This window comes from Aaosphaeria arxii (genome assembly GCF_010015735.1).
Source record: "Aaosphaeria arxii CBS 175.79 unplaced genomic scaffold BU24scaffold_7, whole genome shotgun sequence".
In the NCBI taxonomy this organism is placed as follows: domain Eukaryota; kingdom Fungi; phylum Ascomycota; class Dothideomycetes; order Pleosporales; genus Aaosphaeria; species Aaosphaeria arxii.
In genome coordinates, this window is record NW_022983480.1 from 1,650,068 (window position 1) to 1,667,907 (window position 17,840).

The 17,840-nt window shown below is 49.7% G+C and overlaps 8 protein-coding genes across 8 annotated transcripts; 2 read left to right on the forward strand and 6 right to left on the reverse strand.

Annotated features, from left to right (window-relative positions):
• Positions 1-67: 67 nt before the first annotated feature.
• BU24DRAFT_435302 (MFS transporter) lies at positions 68-1,604 on the reverse strand (the record flags this gene model as incomplete). The annotated part of the gene is made up of 4 exons (XM_033530083.1): positions 68-428; positions 490-628; positions 685-1,507; positions 1,563-1,604. 4 exons carry the CDS (start codon positions 1,602-1,604, stop codon positions 68-70), a joined length of 1,365 nt encoding a protein of 454 aa, XP_033381347.1.
• Positions 1,605-2,047: 443 nt separating this feature from the next.
• On the forward strand, positions 2,048-3,286 carry BU24DRAFT_484961 (branched-chain amino acid aminotransferase II; the record flags this gene model as incomplete). The annotated part of the gene is made up of 2 exons (XM_033533371.1): positions 2,048-2,065; positions 2,219-3,286. The coding sequence occupies 2 exons, from the start codon at positions 2,048-2,050 to the stop codon at positions 3,284-3,286; spliced, it is 1,086 nt and encodes a 361-aa protein (XP_033381348.1).
• A 424-nt stretch (positions 3,287-3,710) lies between these two features.
• On the reverse strand, positions 3,711-4,947 carry BU24DRAFT_484963 (dimeric dihydrodiol dehydrogenase; the record flags this gene model as incomplete). The annotated part of the gene is made up of 2 exons (XM_033533372.1): positions 3,711-4,833; positions 4,886-4,947. 2 exons carry the CDS (start codon positions 4,945-4,947, stop codon positions 3,711-3,713), a joined length of 1,185 nt encoding a protein of 394 aa, XP_033381349.1.
• A 1,713-nt stretch (positions 4,948-6,660) lies between these two features.
• Positions 6,661-7,975, reverse strand: BU24DRAFT_396285 (uncharacterized protein; the record flags this gene model as incomplete). The annotated part of the gene is made up of 6 exons (XM_033525296.1): positions 6,661-6,898; positions 6,956-7,045; positions 7,106-7,568; positions 7,632-7,641; positions 7,693-7,746; positions 7,796-7,975. The coding sequence occupies 6 exons, from the start codon at positions 7,973-7,975 to the stop codon at positions 6,661-6,663; spliced, it is 1,035 nt and encodes a 344-aa protein (XP_033381350.1).
• Positions 7,976-11,050: 3,075 nt separating this feature from the next.
• On the reverse strand, positions 11,051-12,085 carry BU24DRAFT_412318 (uncharacterized protein; the record flags this gene model as incomplete). Its single annotated transcript, XM_033526105.1, has 2 exons — positions 11,051-11,847; positions 11,956-12,085. The coding sequence occupies 2 exons, from the start codon at positions 12,083-12,085 to the stop codon at positions 11,051-11,053; spliced, it is 927 nt and encodes a 308-aa protein (XP_033381351.1).
• An 875-nt stretch (positions 12,086-12,960) lies between these two features.
• BU24DRAFT_453290 (beta-lactamase) lies at positions 12,961-14,766 on the reverse strand (the record flags this gene model as incomplete). Its single annotated transcript, XM_033531253.1, has 2 exons — positions 12,961-14,087; positions 14,136-14,766. The coding sequence occupies 2 exons, from the start codon at positions 14,764-14,766 to the stop codon at positions 12,961-12,963; spliced, it is 1,758 nt and encodes a 585-aa protein (XP_033381352.1).
• A 938-nt stretch (positions 14,767-15,704) lies between these two features.
• On the forward strand, positions 15,705-16,991 carry BU24DRAFT_425582 (uncharacterized protein). The gene is made up of 3 exons (XM_033528769.1): positions 15,705-16,043; positions 16,165-16,381; positions 16,435-16,991. The coding sequence occupies exons 1-3, from the start codon at positions 15,847-15,849 to the stop codon at positions 16,519-16,521; spliced, it is 501 nt and encodes a 166-aa protein (XP_033381353.1). The 5' UTR covers positions 15,705-15,846; the 3' UTR covers positions 16,522-16,991.
• On the reverse strand, positions 16,817-17,697 carry BU24DRAFT_494901 (vacuolar ATP synthase). Its single transcript, XM_033534091.1, has 4 exons — positions 17,613-17,697; positions 17,522-17,557; positions 17,328-17,465; positions 16,817-17,237 (listed from the first exon to the last, which is right to left on the reverse strand). The coding sequence occupies exons 1-4, from the start codon at positions 17,667-17,669 to the stop codon at positions 17,097-17,099; spliced, it is 372 nt and encodes a 123-aa protein (XP_033381354.1). The 5' UTR covers positions 17,670-17,697; the 3' UTR covers positions 16,817-17,096.
• Between the last annotated feature and the right edge of the window lie 143 nt (positions 17,698-17,840).

The window sequence follows — 17,840 nt, forward strand, 5'->3', positions numbered from 1 at the left end:
TCTCAACGTGATATACAGAGTGATCCGAGACTCTGTAGGGTCATATATACAACAAACACGACACTAATTACCCGGCGTATATACTGGACGCATGAAGCTTGCCTCTATAAAACAGAAAGAGAAAGGGAATAAACGCCATAACTCCTGATATGCAAGCTAACGTGATGCTAGCGAATTTGACGCCAAGATTGTGGTACATTACTGGCGCAGCGAAAGGCAGGCAGACAGCAAAAATGGAGCGTGTGGTGCTGGCAGCGGCCTGCGCAGACGCCGCATAGCGCTTGTATATATCCGATAGATAGATGAGCATTGCAAGAAAGATCGAGGAATACCCTGTGCCGAAAAAGATCCCGCAAAACACCATAGGCACCGCCGGAGGGATGTTGATATTGGCTGTAAATGCCATGAAGAGAAGTGCAATTGGAATACTGACGTCATCAGCACTTTGCTTCAATTCATAGCCATGTACAACGGGCTAGAAATACTTACCAAAGGGCTCCAAAACATGCAAGTGGTAGGCGACGGAATTCTTGCACTTGCGTCCAGGAACGTTGGCGCCTTTCCGCTTTTACACAAATTTCGCCAAATACATAGAAAGCTGCAAATGCTATGAGTACACCTGCCATGACTGGAAATTGTAAGCAAATCCTCTTTGGCTTTGAACAGAGAGATGACTTCGCTTACTAGGGATGTATGCGAGACCTACTTTGTCTTGCGAGAGTCCATATATACCTCCAAATACGATAGGATAAACCTGAAAAAACAGATACATCATTGCATAGATAAGTGACAGATAGAGCGAGGATAGCAGAAGGATCGGCTCTGTAACTATCATAAGTCCGGGCCTCTTCAGGGTCGTAAAAACATGTACGAAATCTTCGCACGATATGGCATGCAACAGCCCATTTCCTTTGCGCCTTTCTTTCATTCTTTCTTCTAGAACGGGGACATATGTTTCTGGGAGTAACCATACGACAGGTAATCCAACGCCGGCGATCATCAAGCCGATCCAGAATGTCCATCTCCACCCAAGGTTCACTGATAGAAACCCTGAGACAAGTGGCCCTATCAGTGGTCCCTGGGCCGAGACCACCATGAAGGCAGCCATTGCTCGTCCCCTCTCCTTGTGCCCGGCAAAAATATCGGCGTACAAGCCGGCAATCACGGCGTTTGGTACGGCAGCACTCATGCCAGCGAGGAGGCGGAAGACAAGGAGGGCATTGTATGACCAAGAAACAGCGCAGCAAAGAGTGAAGATGGTGTACAAAGTGTAATTGCCAATCAACACAGGGCGACGACCAATTGCTTCGCTCAGTGGACCAAAGAAAAGAGGTGAGATTGCAAAGCCTACCATGTAAAGAGAGTTCAGTAGCACAATCGAGATGGAATCTTTTGCGATGCCAAAATAGAGTGACAGAGAGACTGTGGCACCTGATGGAAGGGATGAACCCAGAGTACTATTAAAAGCACATAACAATCCGGCCACAAAAATCAGTCGTTTTCGCGTCTAAAAATATTAGTCGATCCTAATCGCAGTCCGCTGTGGGCGTGGAATGTCTTACTGTGGAAAAGTTGAAAGGGTGGTTGGTATCGTCTACTTGCATGATCGGTGGCATATACCATCAAGGATTGTTGGAGGAGCTCAGAATTTGTAGATCTGTGATGATTACTTTGTGTTCGTTTGAGTAGTAGCGCCCATCTGCATAAGGAGACAGCTATGTGGTCTAGCGCATGTTCCTACAGCTAAATCTGGAATCGCTGCGTGTAAGGTAATATTTGATCGTTAACGGAGTGAACTCTGTAACTCAGAGTGGGTGTCAGTACACAAGACGATTCAATCGAGGTCGATGGTTGCTGATGGTACCGCACCTTACGCCTTGCGCCTGCGCATCACGCCTTACGCCTAAGAAACATGCTCCACACATATGAGTCGTGTACATCTGCCTTCAAATCTTTTCTTTAAGGGAAATTGATATAGCGGACTTGCTTGCAATTACATGAAAATTTCCAGGATTTCAGCTTGCTTGTCTTCATCATTCGTACCGCAATGACGGTGGTGACAAACGTGAGGTCGGCTCCTGTATCGAACGGCCACGTACTATCCAAGACCACTGCCCCAAACGTCAGGAGCTCATCTTTTTTTGAAACATCAAATCTGGAGATATGTTTGACGAATAACCCCCAAGAAATCCCACCAACGTCGACCATTTCAACGAAGACACATACCGACCATTTCCTTACCGTGGCATGGACAGCAAAAGATGGGTGGCTCGCTCCGCGCATCTCCCCTTACGCAAATCTCTCGCTTTCTCCTACCACGAACGTGCTACAGTACGCATCATCATGTTTTGAGGGTATGAAGTTATACCGTGGTTACGATGGGAAGCTTCGTTTATTTCGCCCACTCGAGAACTGTCGTCGCTTGCTAGACAGTGCTACAAGAGTATCTTTGCCTGCATTCCAGCCAGAAGAGCTTTGTACGCTCATCAAAAAGCTGTGTCAGATAGAAGGCTCACGTTGGCTGCCGAAGGATACCAGCAGAGGATCATGTCTCTACATCAGGCCAACAATCATTGGTACCGACGCAGACTTGGGATACCATGTACCACAAGAGGCCTTACTATATGTGGTTATTACATACTGGCCATCAGCAACCGCTGCAACGCCTCTTAAATTGCTAGCCAATACTCAACAGTGGGTCAGAGCATGGCCGGGAGGAACAGGCGCGGCAAAGGCCGCAGCAAACTACGGGCCAGGACTACCGGCTCACGCCGAAGCAAAACGCAGAGGCTTCGATCAAATACTATGGCTGTTCGGTCCGGATGGAATTGTGACAGAGGCTGGCTCAACCAACATTTTTATTGTTTGGAAAGCCCCAGCGGGCAAAGTAGAGCTCGTTACTCCTTCTCTAGATGGCGGTTTGATATTGCCGGGGATAACCAGACGGAGTGTCCTTGAACTCGCACGAGAAAGGTTCTCTCGACAGAGCGCCTGGGTTTTGGATGGCAAGACCGTAGAGACACAGGAGTTGACTGTCATTGAAAGAGAGATCACCATCTCAGAAATCTTGAACGCTGCGAAGGAGGACAGGTTGATGGGCCTGTTTGCGGTTGGCACTGCATTTTTCGTTAATCCTGTGTCTCAGATTGATACTGTAGATCATAGCATTAACATTGATCCGAACGCTGTGCCACATGCTGCTCTACTTCGCCAGTGGTTATCCGACATCATGTACGGCGCTGAAGAGAGTGGATGGACACAGATTATCGATGAGAAAGAGGGTTAGGATGGCTTCGAGGCTTAGTCGCAAGGATCTGCGCTCTGAGTGCCTGCTGCTATACGCGCTTAAAGGAGCTGTATCGATCACAAGTAATTCAATTGTGTTTCGATTAGTACCCTGTTGCTAATTGATACTTCTATACTGTACCATGAACAATAGAATGAGGCAGTACGGACTTTACAGCAAACTACATGAATGATCCTCTGGCATGAAACTTCAAAGCGACTATGGCGTGGTCTCACAGCATTTCTATATCTACACGTCTTCCTCCCGTTTTGGACACTGTGTACCTGATTTGCGATCAGAATCTCATTTTGATCTACGTACTCTGTACATTCGGTTCCTCAAGCTAAGCCTGCAAATAAACAAGTTAAGCCACCAAGTCAAACTCAATTCCGCCTGGTAACAACGTCCTTTCAGTAGATCGGTCCTAGAGGTCCGTTGTCTCCACTGCGTCCGGGTATCGAAGGCCCGCAGCAGCTCGAATTTCATCCATGATCTCCATGATCAGGACGCTCTCGTCGAGGCCCAGTTGTGAGCCCTCTTTCCTTCCCTCTTTTAGCGCCCTACCAGCATCATCAGCCTCCCAAAACAAGCCATGACCTTCACCCTCTGAGTGAACACCACCATATCCGTTGAACCATCCACTACCCACGCCTGGACCGGGTTGGGGCCAATTCTTATCTTCGACGGTCCCGTCTTTCAAGACGATCCTCGTACGTGTGGGTCGATACGCGGGTGGAAATATCTGTATTTCGCCAAGCTGGCCCTGGATTCGAATGCATGGTACTGCTACATCGTTGGCGATAGCCACCGCATCATTTGACAAGCCAAGCGAAGTTGCGGCCACCGCGTGCGCATTCCCGAATGGCGAGGCTCTGGGAAACTCAAGTAGTACTGTTGTCATGCCATCGACGCCAGTTGGGCCGTATTTCGCCATTTCTGACTTGACGATTGGCTGTTGCTTGGGATGATGTGAGTCCTTCCGCCAAAGAGCCTGGAAAACCCAGGTCAAGCTGTATATACCTCCGTCAAGCAAAATCCCACCCGCAAGATCCGGGTTGATCATGATATGCTTGTCATCGGAAAATAGCCCGGCATATGATAGACTATGCTCAGCAATGACCCTGTCCACATCCCCAATGCGGCCTCTCGAGATATTCTCTCGAACATACCCTGACAGCGGGAAGTATCGTGTCCACATACCCTCCATTAGGAGGAGATCTCTTGATCTAGCTTCCTTGACAAGGATCTGGGCTTGCAGCGCATTGACTGTGAACGCCTTCTCGCACAATACGTTCTTGCCAGCGCGTAGGCATTGCATTGCATTGCGATAATGGTGCGAGTGAGGTGTTGCTATGTACACAATGTCGACTTCGGGATCTTCAAGAAGATCAGCGTAATTGCCATAGGCTTTTGCCCGGCTTGGTGCATCGCAACTTTGCAGGAAGGCAGTTGCTTTGGTTTTCGATGTAGAGGATGCTACTGCAATCAACTCATGTTCGATATCTTCGACCCCTCGCGTGCGGGGATCGATGGAGAGATCTTTGGCGCTTTCTTAGATCAGTATGGGGAGGCACTTGTGAAATGTTGTGGTGTCCCTACAATGCAGATGCGATTCCTCCAGTAGCGAGTATGCCCCAGCGGATTTTCAGTGGGTCTTTCATGGTGATGTTACCCGCCGGAGACCTGTAGAGCCAACATACTGGAATGCACTTATTTTAAGTACTCTTCATGATCCTGTAGAGGCTAGATTTTGAATCGAGTATGACTCTCGAAGTCATAATGTAATTTACAAGGCATCATTCGAAGGGCGTGGCCGATACTGCGTGTGGATTTTGACATGAAATGCTTATGTGTAATTATTTTGACTGGCCAAGAATGAAAAGGTGTGTCTCATTAGGCGTAAGGCGTGTCCCATAAGGCGTAGGGCGTGGCGCATATTCTTTCCCGCGCTTTAGCCCGAGGGCCTTTCCAAGAACAATTGCAATCAGTGTTCTCTTTCAAACATACTTGAACGATGCATACTATATTTCATGAGGATTACACAAAACTCACAAAAACGTCGAATGTATTATCTTGTGCTGCTAAACTTATAATAGAAACTCACTGTTTAAGTACATTAACTCTAGTTAAACTTTTAGCTGATGAAATAATGATTTTTTTCTTTTGAAATGGGTCAGCTTCAGGTGCCCGGTTTTGCCGCCTGGCATACATCGTCCTGAGATCTCATCGTCACTTGCTAATAAAGTGTTGAGTCTGTTTCAAATGCTCTTTAAAAGTCCGCTTGAAATGTTCTAATCTATTGGTCTGTACATGTGGACGGAACATGCATGAAGATGTCTGGAGGCAACGATAGCAGTATCTTCCTTGCCGCAAGCGCGCAAACATGTGAGTCGTGAAACTGTTTACTCTATCATGGCTCCCTCAAATGGTCAGATCGTGGTTCAAATGTTATACTTCTCTATACAGACTTTGTCTGTCAAGAACCAAATGCCGCACAGTCCCGTCTGGTTCATGAGGGCATCGCAGCGGAATGAAGACGAGAAATCGCCCAGGACAAGTGCACGCTATGGAGTAGCAGCCATTACGTGATCGATAAGATAAAACATATATGGGCCGGGAATCTTCGCATAGTAAGTTGACGTTTAGAGTCTTTACAGAATGGCTTAGTTGCATGAATTCTACATATACACAATGACATATCACGTGTAACGTCGTACCGTGTCTCACAGAACGAAAGCTCCTACGGTAATGCTTCGGTTGCGATTCTAGGGTAGGGACCATGCTACAATTACAGGCTAAAGAGACGTTGGGTCCCTGAGAGGCAGCTAGGACTAAGTTCCAACCTATGAATAGCGAGCTGAATACAGTACTCACGATCTCGAGGCACCGATGACACTGATATGCTTACCTTCTGCTTCGAATGTTCTGCGCCCACGCTTCCACCATTCACGGTCAGCTCATCGAAGCTACCCTGTTTTTGCCCGTAACACGAAGGCAAACCGAATCAACCTCAACGAATCGAGAAGCGACCCCGCGTTCCAATAGCTGGAGCCATAGCAATTACACTCGTAAATTAAGGTTGTGGGGCCCGGCAGATTCCGCCAGAGCTTATTTCGACTTGCCGAACGCTGATCGCCGTGGTCGAACCAATCGAGAAGAGTACCGGATGACACGGTCCCTGCGTGACGCTTGCAATGCTTAATCGCACGTCCTATATTGCGCTTCCAGATTACCATGGAATCCTCTCATATTACTACCTCCTACAGAAACGAATGGTCCCATCTATTCACCCCGCAAATCAACAATACACCCTCGCCCCCCCAAACCCCCCCTTGCACCTCCTCTATATCGCACGCAGCCAGCCCAGCCCCCGTTTACTTCGTCGTCACTTGGACACCCCCCGGGAGCTCCTTGATCCACGCGCCATCCTTGCCGACGTCTTCGACCACCTGCTGCTTCTTCTTGCAGGCCATCGCGTCCTTGGCGGATTGGATCTTGAGGACGCTGCAGTTTGCGTTTGCGCACTTGCCGCTCGGGAGCGCGTCCATGGCTTTCTGCAGGGAGTCGTCCTTCCAGCCGAAGAGGTAGTCGCCGTGCTGGCCGTAGCCGACGCTGGATGCGTGATTAGTGATGTGGTCAGTCAGGGTGCAGGTTTTGGGGGGGACTCACCCGTCGCCGAAGCTGTAGACGAAGGGTTGCTTGCCGTTGCCGTACCAGGCGTCGTTCTTGTATCGGCCAGTGTCCCACATAATCTCGTACCTGCAGTAACGCATCAGTACCGCTGTAGCACTCTCAACAACGACGGTTCTATGCACTTACATGACCTGAGGAATAGCAACGGGGTGAGAGCTCGGGCAGTTCGGGCTCCCAAGACCGCCGCTGTTCGAGTACGCCACGTGACTCTTATGATCGGGAGAGTCGAGATTCTTTCCATCCCAGCAGGACGGGAAGATAACAGTAGCGCGGATGCCCTTGGGGCAGTACTTGGTGGGCAGCTCGCCGAAGTCCTTGTTGTCGCACGGCGCGAAGCCCTCGCCGTTTCCGAGGCAGCGGTGGCAGATGGAGATGCGGTTGTTCTTCTTGGTGGTCGGATCGCCGGCGATCATGCGGAAGCCCGGCTTGAAGGCCGTCATTTTGTTGTTCTTTGCGCTGTACGGCATGTAGTAGACGGTCATGCCGCCGTCTTGCTGGATGCCGACGTTGGCGTATTGGGGGACGCGTTGGTAGGTGCCGTTCTCTGGGGACTTGAAGTACAGAGCTGCGGTCCAGTAGTTGGAGAAATCTAAGATCAGTGTTAGATTTTGTATCAGGGCAGGTTGTTATGGAAGTGGTGGTGGTGGACAACCTTCAGAGTACTAGATCACTGTCAGAAGGTATCAAACGTATTTGCTCTTGTAAAGACTCACTGTGCAAGTAGTGCAGGTAGACCTCGTAACAGGGTCAAAGACACCAGGTTCCATCTAGGCAATCGTCAGCTCTCGTCCATCAAGTCACTTCCATCCACATTACCGAAAGATTGAACGAGTTTCCTCCGATAATCTGATGAGTATGGGGCGAAGGTCCCATCCCAGGATTGACAAGAGGATCCGCTCGCTCGATTGTCAACTGCGAGCATCCGAATCGAAGCATGTTCTGCGCCGAGGCAGACTGCGCCAATAGCGCACCAGTCGCGATGGTGTTCCAAAACATGGTGTGAATTTTTCTCCGAATCGGTCGTGCAGATTGGAAAAGGTGCGAAAAACGCTCGGCATCAGGAGATATTCAGGTCTCTTAAAAAGGCAGACGGTCGGGGTCGAGACATGACATAGATGCATAATCAAGGCATGGGGTTTATGTTGTGGGGCAATATGCAGTTCCCGAGAGCTTCATCCGCTGCTTCTGTTGTTGGTTTGATAGGTCGGTTGCGAAAGTAATGGACATGGCCTTGAAATGGAGCGCTCCGCGATAGGTTGGGATCGTGGGTGCAATTTTGTTTCATTTATTTCGCGAGTCGGGATTTCTGCTAAGTGCCGAAGGTGCCACATGCCATGCCGCTACCATCATGCATTTCTGACCGTCTGATGTGTGAAACTTGTATTTATGGAAGCTTGAAATATAAAAATGTTAAACCCGATGACGATAGCGGAGTTTGTCCAGGAGCCAACGCTCGTCAGTTGACGACCACACTTCGACTTTGGGAAATCAACGGCGTCACAACAAGGCGCCTCAGACAGTTCGATGTATCTCGTCAATCATCAAGAACTTTATGTCCTTCCAAGTTAAAATTTGAAATACAATAACCTTCCTCTAATTTAGTGTTATTGATTTCTCACTGCTTTATCATACTTAGAATATTTTTACATTTATTTCCTTTTTCTACAGAAACTGATGTTTCAATGCCCAAGAATCGTCGTCCATCCCCCTATCCCCAACCATAACATCTTCCACATTCTCCTCTTCAGATAAAATTGCTGGCTAGATGCACATTGGGAAGAGAACGTAACCCATCAATGTATCTTTCCTCACTCTACGGAGTATAAGGCCCTTCGCAACCTCATCACCCCTCTACGTGCAAGAAAGTTCCACGTGAAGCCCGAACCCGTGATCCCGTGCGTTCCAACTCGTGCCCTCAGTCATTACAATCTTTCCAATGAAACAATTGTATCAGCGTCCATACATCTCACAGGATAATCAACCTATACTCCCCTCTTTCCAATGCTCAATCACACGTGTATGTAAAGTTGTACGCGAAGCCCAGCGTCGTGATTGATTCAATGTGTTCCAGCTTTCACTAGTAGTTAAAGATAGCTCAGGAATGACCTATATCTCTCACCAAAGCTCATACACTCTGTAGCAAACCTAACCCCACTTTTGAATTGCAAGCCGAGGGCCCGCATTAGGTGCTCCCAGGACGCCTTCTGCTCCCAAAGCCTCCCAGATCAAAGCAGCTGCTGGTACACAGGCTTCTCGTTTCCATGAGATGACTGCAAGCCACGTAGTGCAATCAACCTATGCAAGCAGCTCACATTTCTCCTGCTTCCTTCTTCATGAAGAGCAAATCATGGTTCTCGTTTTGAACAGAGTTTGTCTAGTAGTTAGCATGGCTAATTGACAATTGACTCACTTGTTCTCATCATCTCCCGTTCCTATGCCTTTTCATCATGCCTTTCTCGTGACTGCCTCCTTTCGCCACTTCTTCTTGTGCCAGCACCGTTTCGAGGGTCCTCTCCTCTAGCTGAAACGGATACATGCTCGAGACGAAATGTTGAAGACGAGACGGCGGTGTTCTGGGCTCAGATTTTGCTTATATATGCGACTCATCACTGCCCACACGCCTTGCGATGTATGATATCTAGAACGCAGTGGACAGGCGCTGCTTCTAGGTATCCGTCCCTACGCAAAAAGGCCATCATCTTTGACAGGAAAGATGAATGGCTGCAGCTGCTTAACGTAGTGCAATCTACCGAAGTAGACAGGACGGATGGCGGAGCGGGCTCCTTTAAGTAGGTACCTACTGGTATCATGAGTCCAACCCTAGCGACCATGGTATCGGATCGTATTGGCCACTATTACCTAATGGCTGTCCACAAAAAAGTAATACGCAACGCGAGATGGAGAGAGCAAAAGTCACAGTTCCGTACTTCAGACATGAATTAGGTAGTCATCATTAGCAGGAAAGTAGACAAGAATGCTGCTCCTCATCAAGCGTTGATCTACGCAACCAATCTGCCTTTTCTACAGGGAAAGTTGTAGGCGGCATAGCTGTAGCTGCTTTAACGTCAGTTACCATACCGAAGTCACAGCAGTGAGGGAGCGGGCTCTAATAAGTACCAAGACGGAAGGAGCCCCAGCACGCCAAGCCCCGCAACCACGGTTTCGTCCAATCGTCCATCGATGTTGCCTGCCCAACAACATACACGGTAATGATCAACGCATGCATGATGGGATGGAGACAGCAGAAGTCACCTTTCCGTACTTCAGACATGGATAGTCGTCATCAGCGGGGAGCGGACAACATACTCCTCTCAAGTACGCAATGACCTACGCAAACATGGTTGTCGTCTTCGCAGAGAAAGAGACAATGCTGTAGCTGCTTTAACGTCGTGCAATCCGCTGAGATGCCACTGAGGGCCGTACGGGTTCTATTAAGTACTTATGCCAAAGCAATAATACATGGGATTGTGCTCTCCAAAAGGGGGAGCTCAACAAGTTTGTGATTCCGTAATACTGCTGGTTGAATGCCATTATTGAAGGAAGCTGGAAGAGGAAACATACCTATTTACCGGGAGCTTCTCTATTACCTGTTTAGTCCTCACCGGAGGGGAATCATTCACGGTTCTTTGACTTGATTGAACTTACTTCTAGTCAATACAATCAAGTATTGCTTGCACCATTCTCCTAAAGACGATAGAAGTATTTGTCAATACTTGTTATTCAACCATTGGCTTTTGGGGTCTTGCTTTGAACTTGGGTATGGCAAGTGGCAGGAAGAGCTCTGTGGTAGATCCGGGCTTCTCTGGAATGACACATTTCTATTGTCCCTTTTTTTTCTGTTGGAATCCATGGTCCAGATTTATTTGTAGCCAAAGGTTCGGGTTAGTTTAGCACCATCGAATATGTCACGTTTGTGGGTGAAATCTTCTAAGTGTTTGATAAATTTTCCTTATTTCAAGAGGCTCTGTATTGCTCTATCGAAGTAGATAATCTTGCTCGATGCCATATTATAACTGTTACATACCTAGTCTACAATGAAACAATGAATGTCCAATATAGAACATTCCCAAGTTACTCCTCTCTCCACCTCACTGCCCATTCTCCTTTCGCGAAACTTGGCTCAACGACCTGCCCCTGCATGATGGCTTCGCATTTCCTCGTCTCTGGATCCGCCGCATCTCTGTCCAGAACAAACCCAAACACCACTCCCCTCCTTGCAGCACACCGCACTCGTTCTCGCTCCTCCGCCTTCTTCTCCCCATCTCTCCTCTTCTGCGCCATCTCCTCCGTCTCCTCAATCTTCTCCTTTCGCCCCTTTTCCCCGCCCACACTGCCATTCACCTCCGAAACATCCTGCCCAGGCCTCACCCGTGTCCCACTCCTCACCGCCAGGCTCGCCAACCGATCGCCATCAACGACTTCGTCGCCATTCGCACTCCCATCACTACTCCCCGTCCTCTCCACAACATCATGATCAACCATATCCACGGACCTCCACTCCCCCTCCTCCTTCACCCCCCTCCTCGCCTTATTCTTCCTCCTCCCCCAATCCTTCTCCGGATCCTTCCTGCACCCAAACACAAACTCCTCAACAACACCACACGGCACAAGCACCCTCCCATCCCCCTTGCCCTTCCTCCTCATCCTCACCCCCTTCTCCTTCTCCTTCTCCGTCTCTCTATGCCGCGGATTCTCCGCCTCACCAGAACTAACACGAGCTAAAGCCTCAGCACCACCACCAGTCAGAAACAAAACGAACGCATCCTCGATCCCGCGATCCACACCGTCGAACCGATGGTGTCGACACCGGCTAGAGCAGTACTTCGCTGGCGTCTGCGTGGCGCTTGTCGCGCGGGACTTGCGCTCGCCTAGAGTCGTCAATTATACATCCCTATAACCCAAAACCTCCCTACACACTTTGAAAACTTGGGAAAGGAATGGAAGGAAGGGGGATAAATAGGGGGCGGGGAACGTACTTATAACTCTCCCGCAATACCGACAGTACCGCGCGTTGTCGCCCGTCCCGGGGCCTGTGGGCAGGAGGTACAAGGGCGCGGGGACGGCGGCGCGTTTTGAGGGGCGGGACCAGGTGTCCATCCATGACATTTTGGAAAATTGTGTGCGGAATTGGGGTTGGGTTGGGTGTTGAAAAGGGTGGATGTGGAATTGGTTGTAGGGGGATAGAAAAGAGCGAGTCGGTGCTGGTTTTAGGGCTGTGAAGATGGGGATGGAGATGCGGAGGGACGTGAGGCTTCGTGTGGTCATCGATGTATGGATGTACTGTGCTACGTCATACAATCGTAAGCGAAAGGGGAAACCTGGGGTAGACTAATTGTGACCGTCCAGGAACAGACTTTCAGGGGGAGGAATGGTTGATGAAAAGAGCGAGAGGGAAAGGTTTGTGGTACATATCGGAGAATTGTATCTTCAGGTGGTTGAGGTAGTTAGTGGTAAGTATGGTGTATTCACTACAGACGTCCAATATGACGTCATTAATTACCCGATCGGGAAATACGCTAGTGGAGAGATAAAATAGAGATAATTGGGGAATGGAAACGAAGGGAGTGTGTATGAGAGATAATGGGAGAAACTGTTTCTGTGTGTTGTAATAGTAATGCCTACGACTAGTTCGAGGAACAGCGAGGAGGTGTTCCGTTGAATTACCATACGAAGTTTAGTCGGTACGGTACGGTGTATGCTAACGACAACAACAACAGATATGCAGTTCATGCGTTCTTTGTATTTGTTTAGTCCGGTGAGAGAGGTTGATTGATGATTTATAGAAATGACATATTTTGATCTAACAAGAGTCTTTTTTTTTTCTTTTAGAAAGGGTTAAGTTAAAGCGAGAGCGACAAAACAGACTTTATGGTTTCATATTCAACGATCAACATAAATCACCACATATCAAGTCTGCATGACCGATACACTGTTTCCAGCCAAATCTACTACAAACAACCTTCCACCTACATCACCCCGTACTACACACCATCGCGCCCCAACGCCGCCCTCAAAAACGGCACCTCAACCCCGACAACCTCCCCACTCCCCCGATCCCTCAAGAATACAATCCTATCCACCGCCTCGCCGCCGTAGTGGAACCAATCCGCCGTCTGCCACGCGGTGCAAAAACCCTGCCACGCGCCTTGCCCGGGGAGATCGCTTCCGCTCGTCTCGGCAGAGTTGGGCAGGAAGTCGAGGTTGATGCGCCAGTCTTCTCTTATCACGCTGACGTTGGTGCCAGTTGCGTTACTGATGCCTTCCTGGGTAGGATCGGAGGGGAAGATGCGGAAATCGGTAGACAGCGCGCCGAACTGTGGTAGAGCTTGGGAGTAGAAACTCGACATCGCAGCGAGGATATCCGACCCGTTGCGCGTGAGCGCGTCGAGTTTGATGCCCGGGCCATCGTCCATGCTGGTGTTCAGCGTTACGAGGCCGTCGCGGCTGGTGAAGTTTCCTGCGTGCCCCTGGGCTTGGAGTCGCGTTTCTTGTTCGACGGCGGGGAGGATGACGGAGAGCATGGCGTCGTAGAGGATGCGGTAGGCGTCTGCGGGACCGGCGGTCAGGATGGCGAGGCCGATGCCGTAGTGGTCGATTACGGCTAGCTGTGCGGTGTAGCCGTATGCGCCGCCGTTTTTGGAGTAGATGTCGATGGTGTGGTGGTGCGAGGGCGTGAGGTTTGTGGATCTGAAGATTTCCCAGGGTTGGCCGACGGAGGTGGAGGGGGAGGAGGTGTGTGAGTGGGGTTGGAGCCATTGGCGGTCATGAGTTGCGGTGCGGAGAGCGGTCTTGTCGAGGATGGATTGGATGATGCGAGTGAGGTCGTGGAGGCTGGAGTAGAGGCCGCCGCCGGGGGTGCCATCGCCGTAATGTGCGCCCCAGTTGTTGGGCCCAGGGGGAATGGCAGCGAGGGAGGTGATGCCTGGTGAGACGCCTGTGTTGTTGAGATTGAATGGTTGGATAACGTAGTCGTCGAGGAGCTGTTCGTACGATTTGTTCAAGTGGGCACCGAGGGCGTAGCTCAGCAGTGTGAAGGAAAGTTGCGAATACACAGGACGCTGATATGGCATGGTCACAGGACGAGCTGTAAGGAGCTGCTCGAATAACTCTGCAAAGGATTAGTGAGATGACAAAGATATTCAGGACATATACCTACGCTCTTTAGAGCACGGCTTGTTCAAACCATCAACACCACAGGATGGATAAGCATCGATGGGCAGTGATGGAAACCCAAGCTGTTCCAGCAAAGGTTGAAGAAAGTACCATTCTGAAAATCCACCATTGGGTGGAATGCCTGACAGATGGTCTGTGAGCGAGGCCAGGGTGATGTTCTCCCAAGATATGACTGATGAGTTACTGGCGAGTTGTGGGAGATACTCAGTGACTGGTGCTTGGAGGTCGATTTCCGTTCGGAGGAAAGCGAGATCAGAGATGAGTTTCGAGATTGATCCCACAAGATATTGAGTATCGCCATCTATGTGACTAGTACCGTTTGTGTTGGCAGAGCCTCGATGATGGTACTCCCATATTGGCACATTTGAAGGGTCGTCATGGGAAATGAGGCCAATCGAGAATGATGTGTTCTCCACAATGAACCCGCTGCGAATTTGCCCTTCGATGGCTCGGTCAAGGGAGTCTTGCAATGTGCCAGTAGCTGCTTTGACTATTTCAGAATTGGCTATGTTGGTCGGGCGAGGCAGAAGTGGTCCGTCTGGTGGACATCCTGGATACGGAGCAGCACTTGAACTGTTGCAAAGAGCCAAAAGTAGAATACAAAGATAGAACATGGTTGGAGAGGTAATCATAGGAAATTTGTAACCACTGCATCTTCAAAGCGGGTATCCATCCCCTTATATAGCTCATATTGATACTTTTGCTCTCAGTAGAGATGACGCTTTCAGAACAGAATGAACTACGCTACCAAACGCCAGTGATGCAAGGTTGAATCGCATGACTGCATACGCGTCATTAGAGCACTGCATTACCGGTTAACAAAGTGGGTGTAAATGTCAAAGTATATAGCGAAAGAAATTGATATCAAAGATTGGAAGTTGTTGATCGTGGTTTCTATCAGGTACTATTGGCTGTTCACGAGAGACGGCGTCTTGGCAAAGGTCGTGATGCGATGAAAGCGAGGCGAGAGATTCCATGATCGACAACAGGATTTCTAGATCTTGGGAAAGGAACGTGAGATCTGGTGGCTATGGAACCACCTTATTGGATCTCATCTTTCATTCGTAGACCTTACGCGTTCTGCAACGCCCGGGTGGAGCCTTAAATCAGGACTCCGCCACGTATGGTTCCTGGTTCAGGCCAGCCAGATGCAAGCCACGAGTGAGCTTTGCTGAGCTGCGACAGCAGACGAATCACACACCATATGGACAGTAGTGAGAACAAAACCTGAGTAGAGAGACGCTGCATTCAACGGTGTCTGCACATCAACCCGTTTCGATTAGTTCGTAGAGAACACGGCAACAATCCCGAACTACAACTCCGTGCGGCAGTAATGACTTCCATTTAGTGTACAACGAGATATCGCAATGGGAATTTTGTAAGCCGAGAATATGCAATTTCAAAAGCTGGAATGCATTGTTGGGTGTATTATTGAAAATAGTAATTCCCTCACGGATGAGGTTGAGTCTTGAGTTGTCGTTCCAAGTTGGACATCGGAGGAACTTCGCTCGCCCCGTGACCTTTAAATCGGCGTCATCGCACGTATGCACGGGCCAGGCCTCGCTCGCCCCATCCACTACAGCCCCAGCCTCATCGACCTTGACCGTCTGTTATCGTTCGCTCACTTGTCGTCTCTCTCTTCCTCTCTCCACACTCCAAATCCGCTTCCCCACACATACTACACCCTCGCCGCCATGCAGCTCACCACTCTCCTCCTCTCCGCCGTCTGCGCGGTCTCCGTCTCCGCTTCGCCCTCTTGGGGTCCTAGCCAGATCCGAATCAACGAGGACTTCAAGGTCCCTGGCAGCAACCCTCTCTTCTTCTGCGCCGACCCCAAGGACAATCTCCTCGAGATCGAGAAGGTCGACCTTTCACCGAACCCTCCTGAGGCGTACGTTTTTTCCGTTCCGCTGCAACCACTACGTTCGACTCGTTACACCGTGAACGGTGTAGTTGGGAGATTATAGTTGTCTAACAAGCTTGCCCGGATAATTGCTAACATGCACTTACAGCGGAAAGACCCTTACTATCAAGGCTACTGGAGACTTCAAGGAGAAGATTGACGAGGGCGCCAAGGTCCATGTCCAGGTCAAGTACGGCCTCATCACCTTGATCAACCAGGAAGCCGACCTCTGCGACACCATTACCAATGTCGACCTCAAGTGCCCGCTCGAGAAGGGCGAGATGACTCTGTCCAAGGATGTCGAGCTTCCCAGCCAAATCCCTCCGGTATGTCGTTCTAATCCTCGATTGAAGAGGCGGTGGCGCTAACGTCGTAACAGGGCAAGTACTCCGTGTTGGCCGATGTCTACACCAAGGATGGCGATAAGATCACCTGCTTGACTGCACACGTCGAGTTCCACCGGTAAACACTCCACGGTATCGCAAAGGGCTCCAAGTGACGACAGGATAACCGGTTCTGAGAGAAGTCTGTAGATCTAGCCAAACTGCACAACCTGTACAACCTGTTCAGCCTGTACAACTTGGGAATGCTTTCAAGAACGTCAACGTCAAGCGGAAATTCAAACTGGCGGGTGCTGCTGTAAACGTGTTGGGCCACCATATACCTATTCATAACGAGCTGTAGGGGGGGTTGCTTTCGTGGTGGGGATGCATGTGCAAGTGGATGAGACTGCAAGCAATGTAATGATGGACTCTGTGGGGGAAGCTTTATTCTGCATTTCAAATCTCTCTTTCGCGCTGGAAATCGATACCCAGCGTTCTTCTTTGTTCGATGTCATCGGCATTCATATTTACAAATCCATGGAAGCATACGGAGGAAGACGCAATAGCAATGAAATCATGACGGAATGGACGATATGTGCCAACTAAGTGCTTGCTTGTGACTGGTATCTTTTGCTATCTCTGTAATCGCATATGTTAACTTAATATCTTTCGGGCATCACACCGCACTCTTCGCATGAGTCTTTGCTAATCCCATAATTTACTCTCCAAACAGCCTCCTCACACGCTTAAGCACACTATCCTTATCAGGATCGTACGGGTGGTCCTTCGACGGTATCTCAAGGAGGGAAGGGAAGGCGGCGGTGTAGGTCTCGACTCGATGTCTTATCCTCTCGGCAAGCTATTGTCCCTCATTAACACTCAAGCTCCCCAATCCTAAGGGAAAACCCAGCTACACAATGCATCTGATCTTCCCACCGGCAGAACGTACATGTTGGTTTATGAGCAAGATCGCGATATCCTTGCGCTCGGTCGTGAACCTATCGAACGCAGCTTCGATGGCTGAGTTCTCCGTCTTTGCGTCTACGACGAGGAAATTCTTCTGCGAGTCCGGCGGCTGCGTGACGTGCTGGTTCAAACTGTCATTACGAGGTACATATGCGAATCGAAGCTTGCGTGGCTTACACCGACACCTGCGAGTAGCAGGCCAGTTACCGTGTCCTACAACAACGTTAGCAACGCATCGACATGACAAGAGAGTATGTAAGGGATGTACCTCATCACCGATGACCGCGAGGAACTGGCGGTCCTTGTATTGCGCCGCTGTAGCCATTGCAATTGTTGATGAATGGCAACGAGAGCTACCTGGTATCGAGGTGGGTGTGCATGGGGTGGGCGGAGCTTCACTCGTCATGCGGCGGCTGCCAACTCCGGCTAAATGTCGGTCCGCCGCGGCCAGCTAGGCTTTCTTTTGTTGTTTGTATACACTCGTTGCCCCGTTGTC

Bases quoted from the DNA above. Each gene is read 5' to 3' on its own strand.
- BU24DRAFT_425582 (XM_033528769.1), top strand. From the start codon at position 15,847: ATGCAGCTCACCACTCTCCTCCTCTCCGCCGTCTGCGCGGTCTCCGTC. The intron at 16,044-16,164 runs GTACGTTTTTTC...ATGCACTTACAG, and splicing joins TCACCGAACCCTCCTGAGGC to CGGAAAGACCCTTACTATCA. The intron at 16,382-16,434 runs GTATGTCGTTCT...ACGTCGTAACAG, and splicing joins TTCCCAGCCAAATCCCTCCG to GGCAAGTACTCCGTGTTGGC.
- BU24DRAFT_494901 (XM_033534091.1), bottom strand. From the start codon at position 17,669: ATGGCTACAGCGGCGCAATACAAGGACCGCCAGTTCCTCGCGGTCATC. The intron at 17,558-17,612 runs GTACATCCCTTA...ACGTTGTTGTAG, and splicing joins TCGCGGTCATCGGTGATGAG to GACACGGTAACTGGCCTGCT. The intron at 17,466-17,521 runs GTAAGCCACGCA...AGTTTGAACCAG, and splicing joins TGCTACTCGCAGGTGTCGGT to CACGTCACGCAGCCGCCGGA.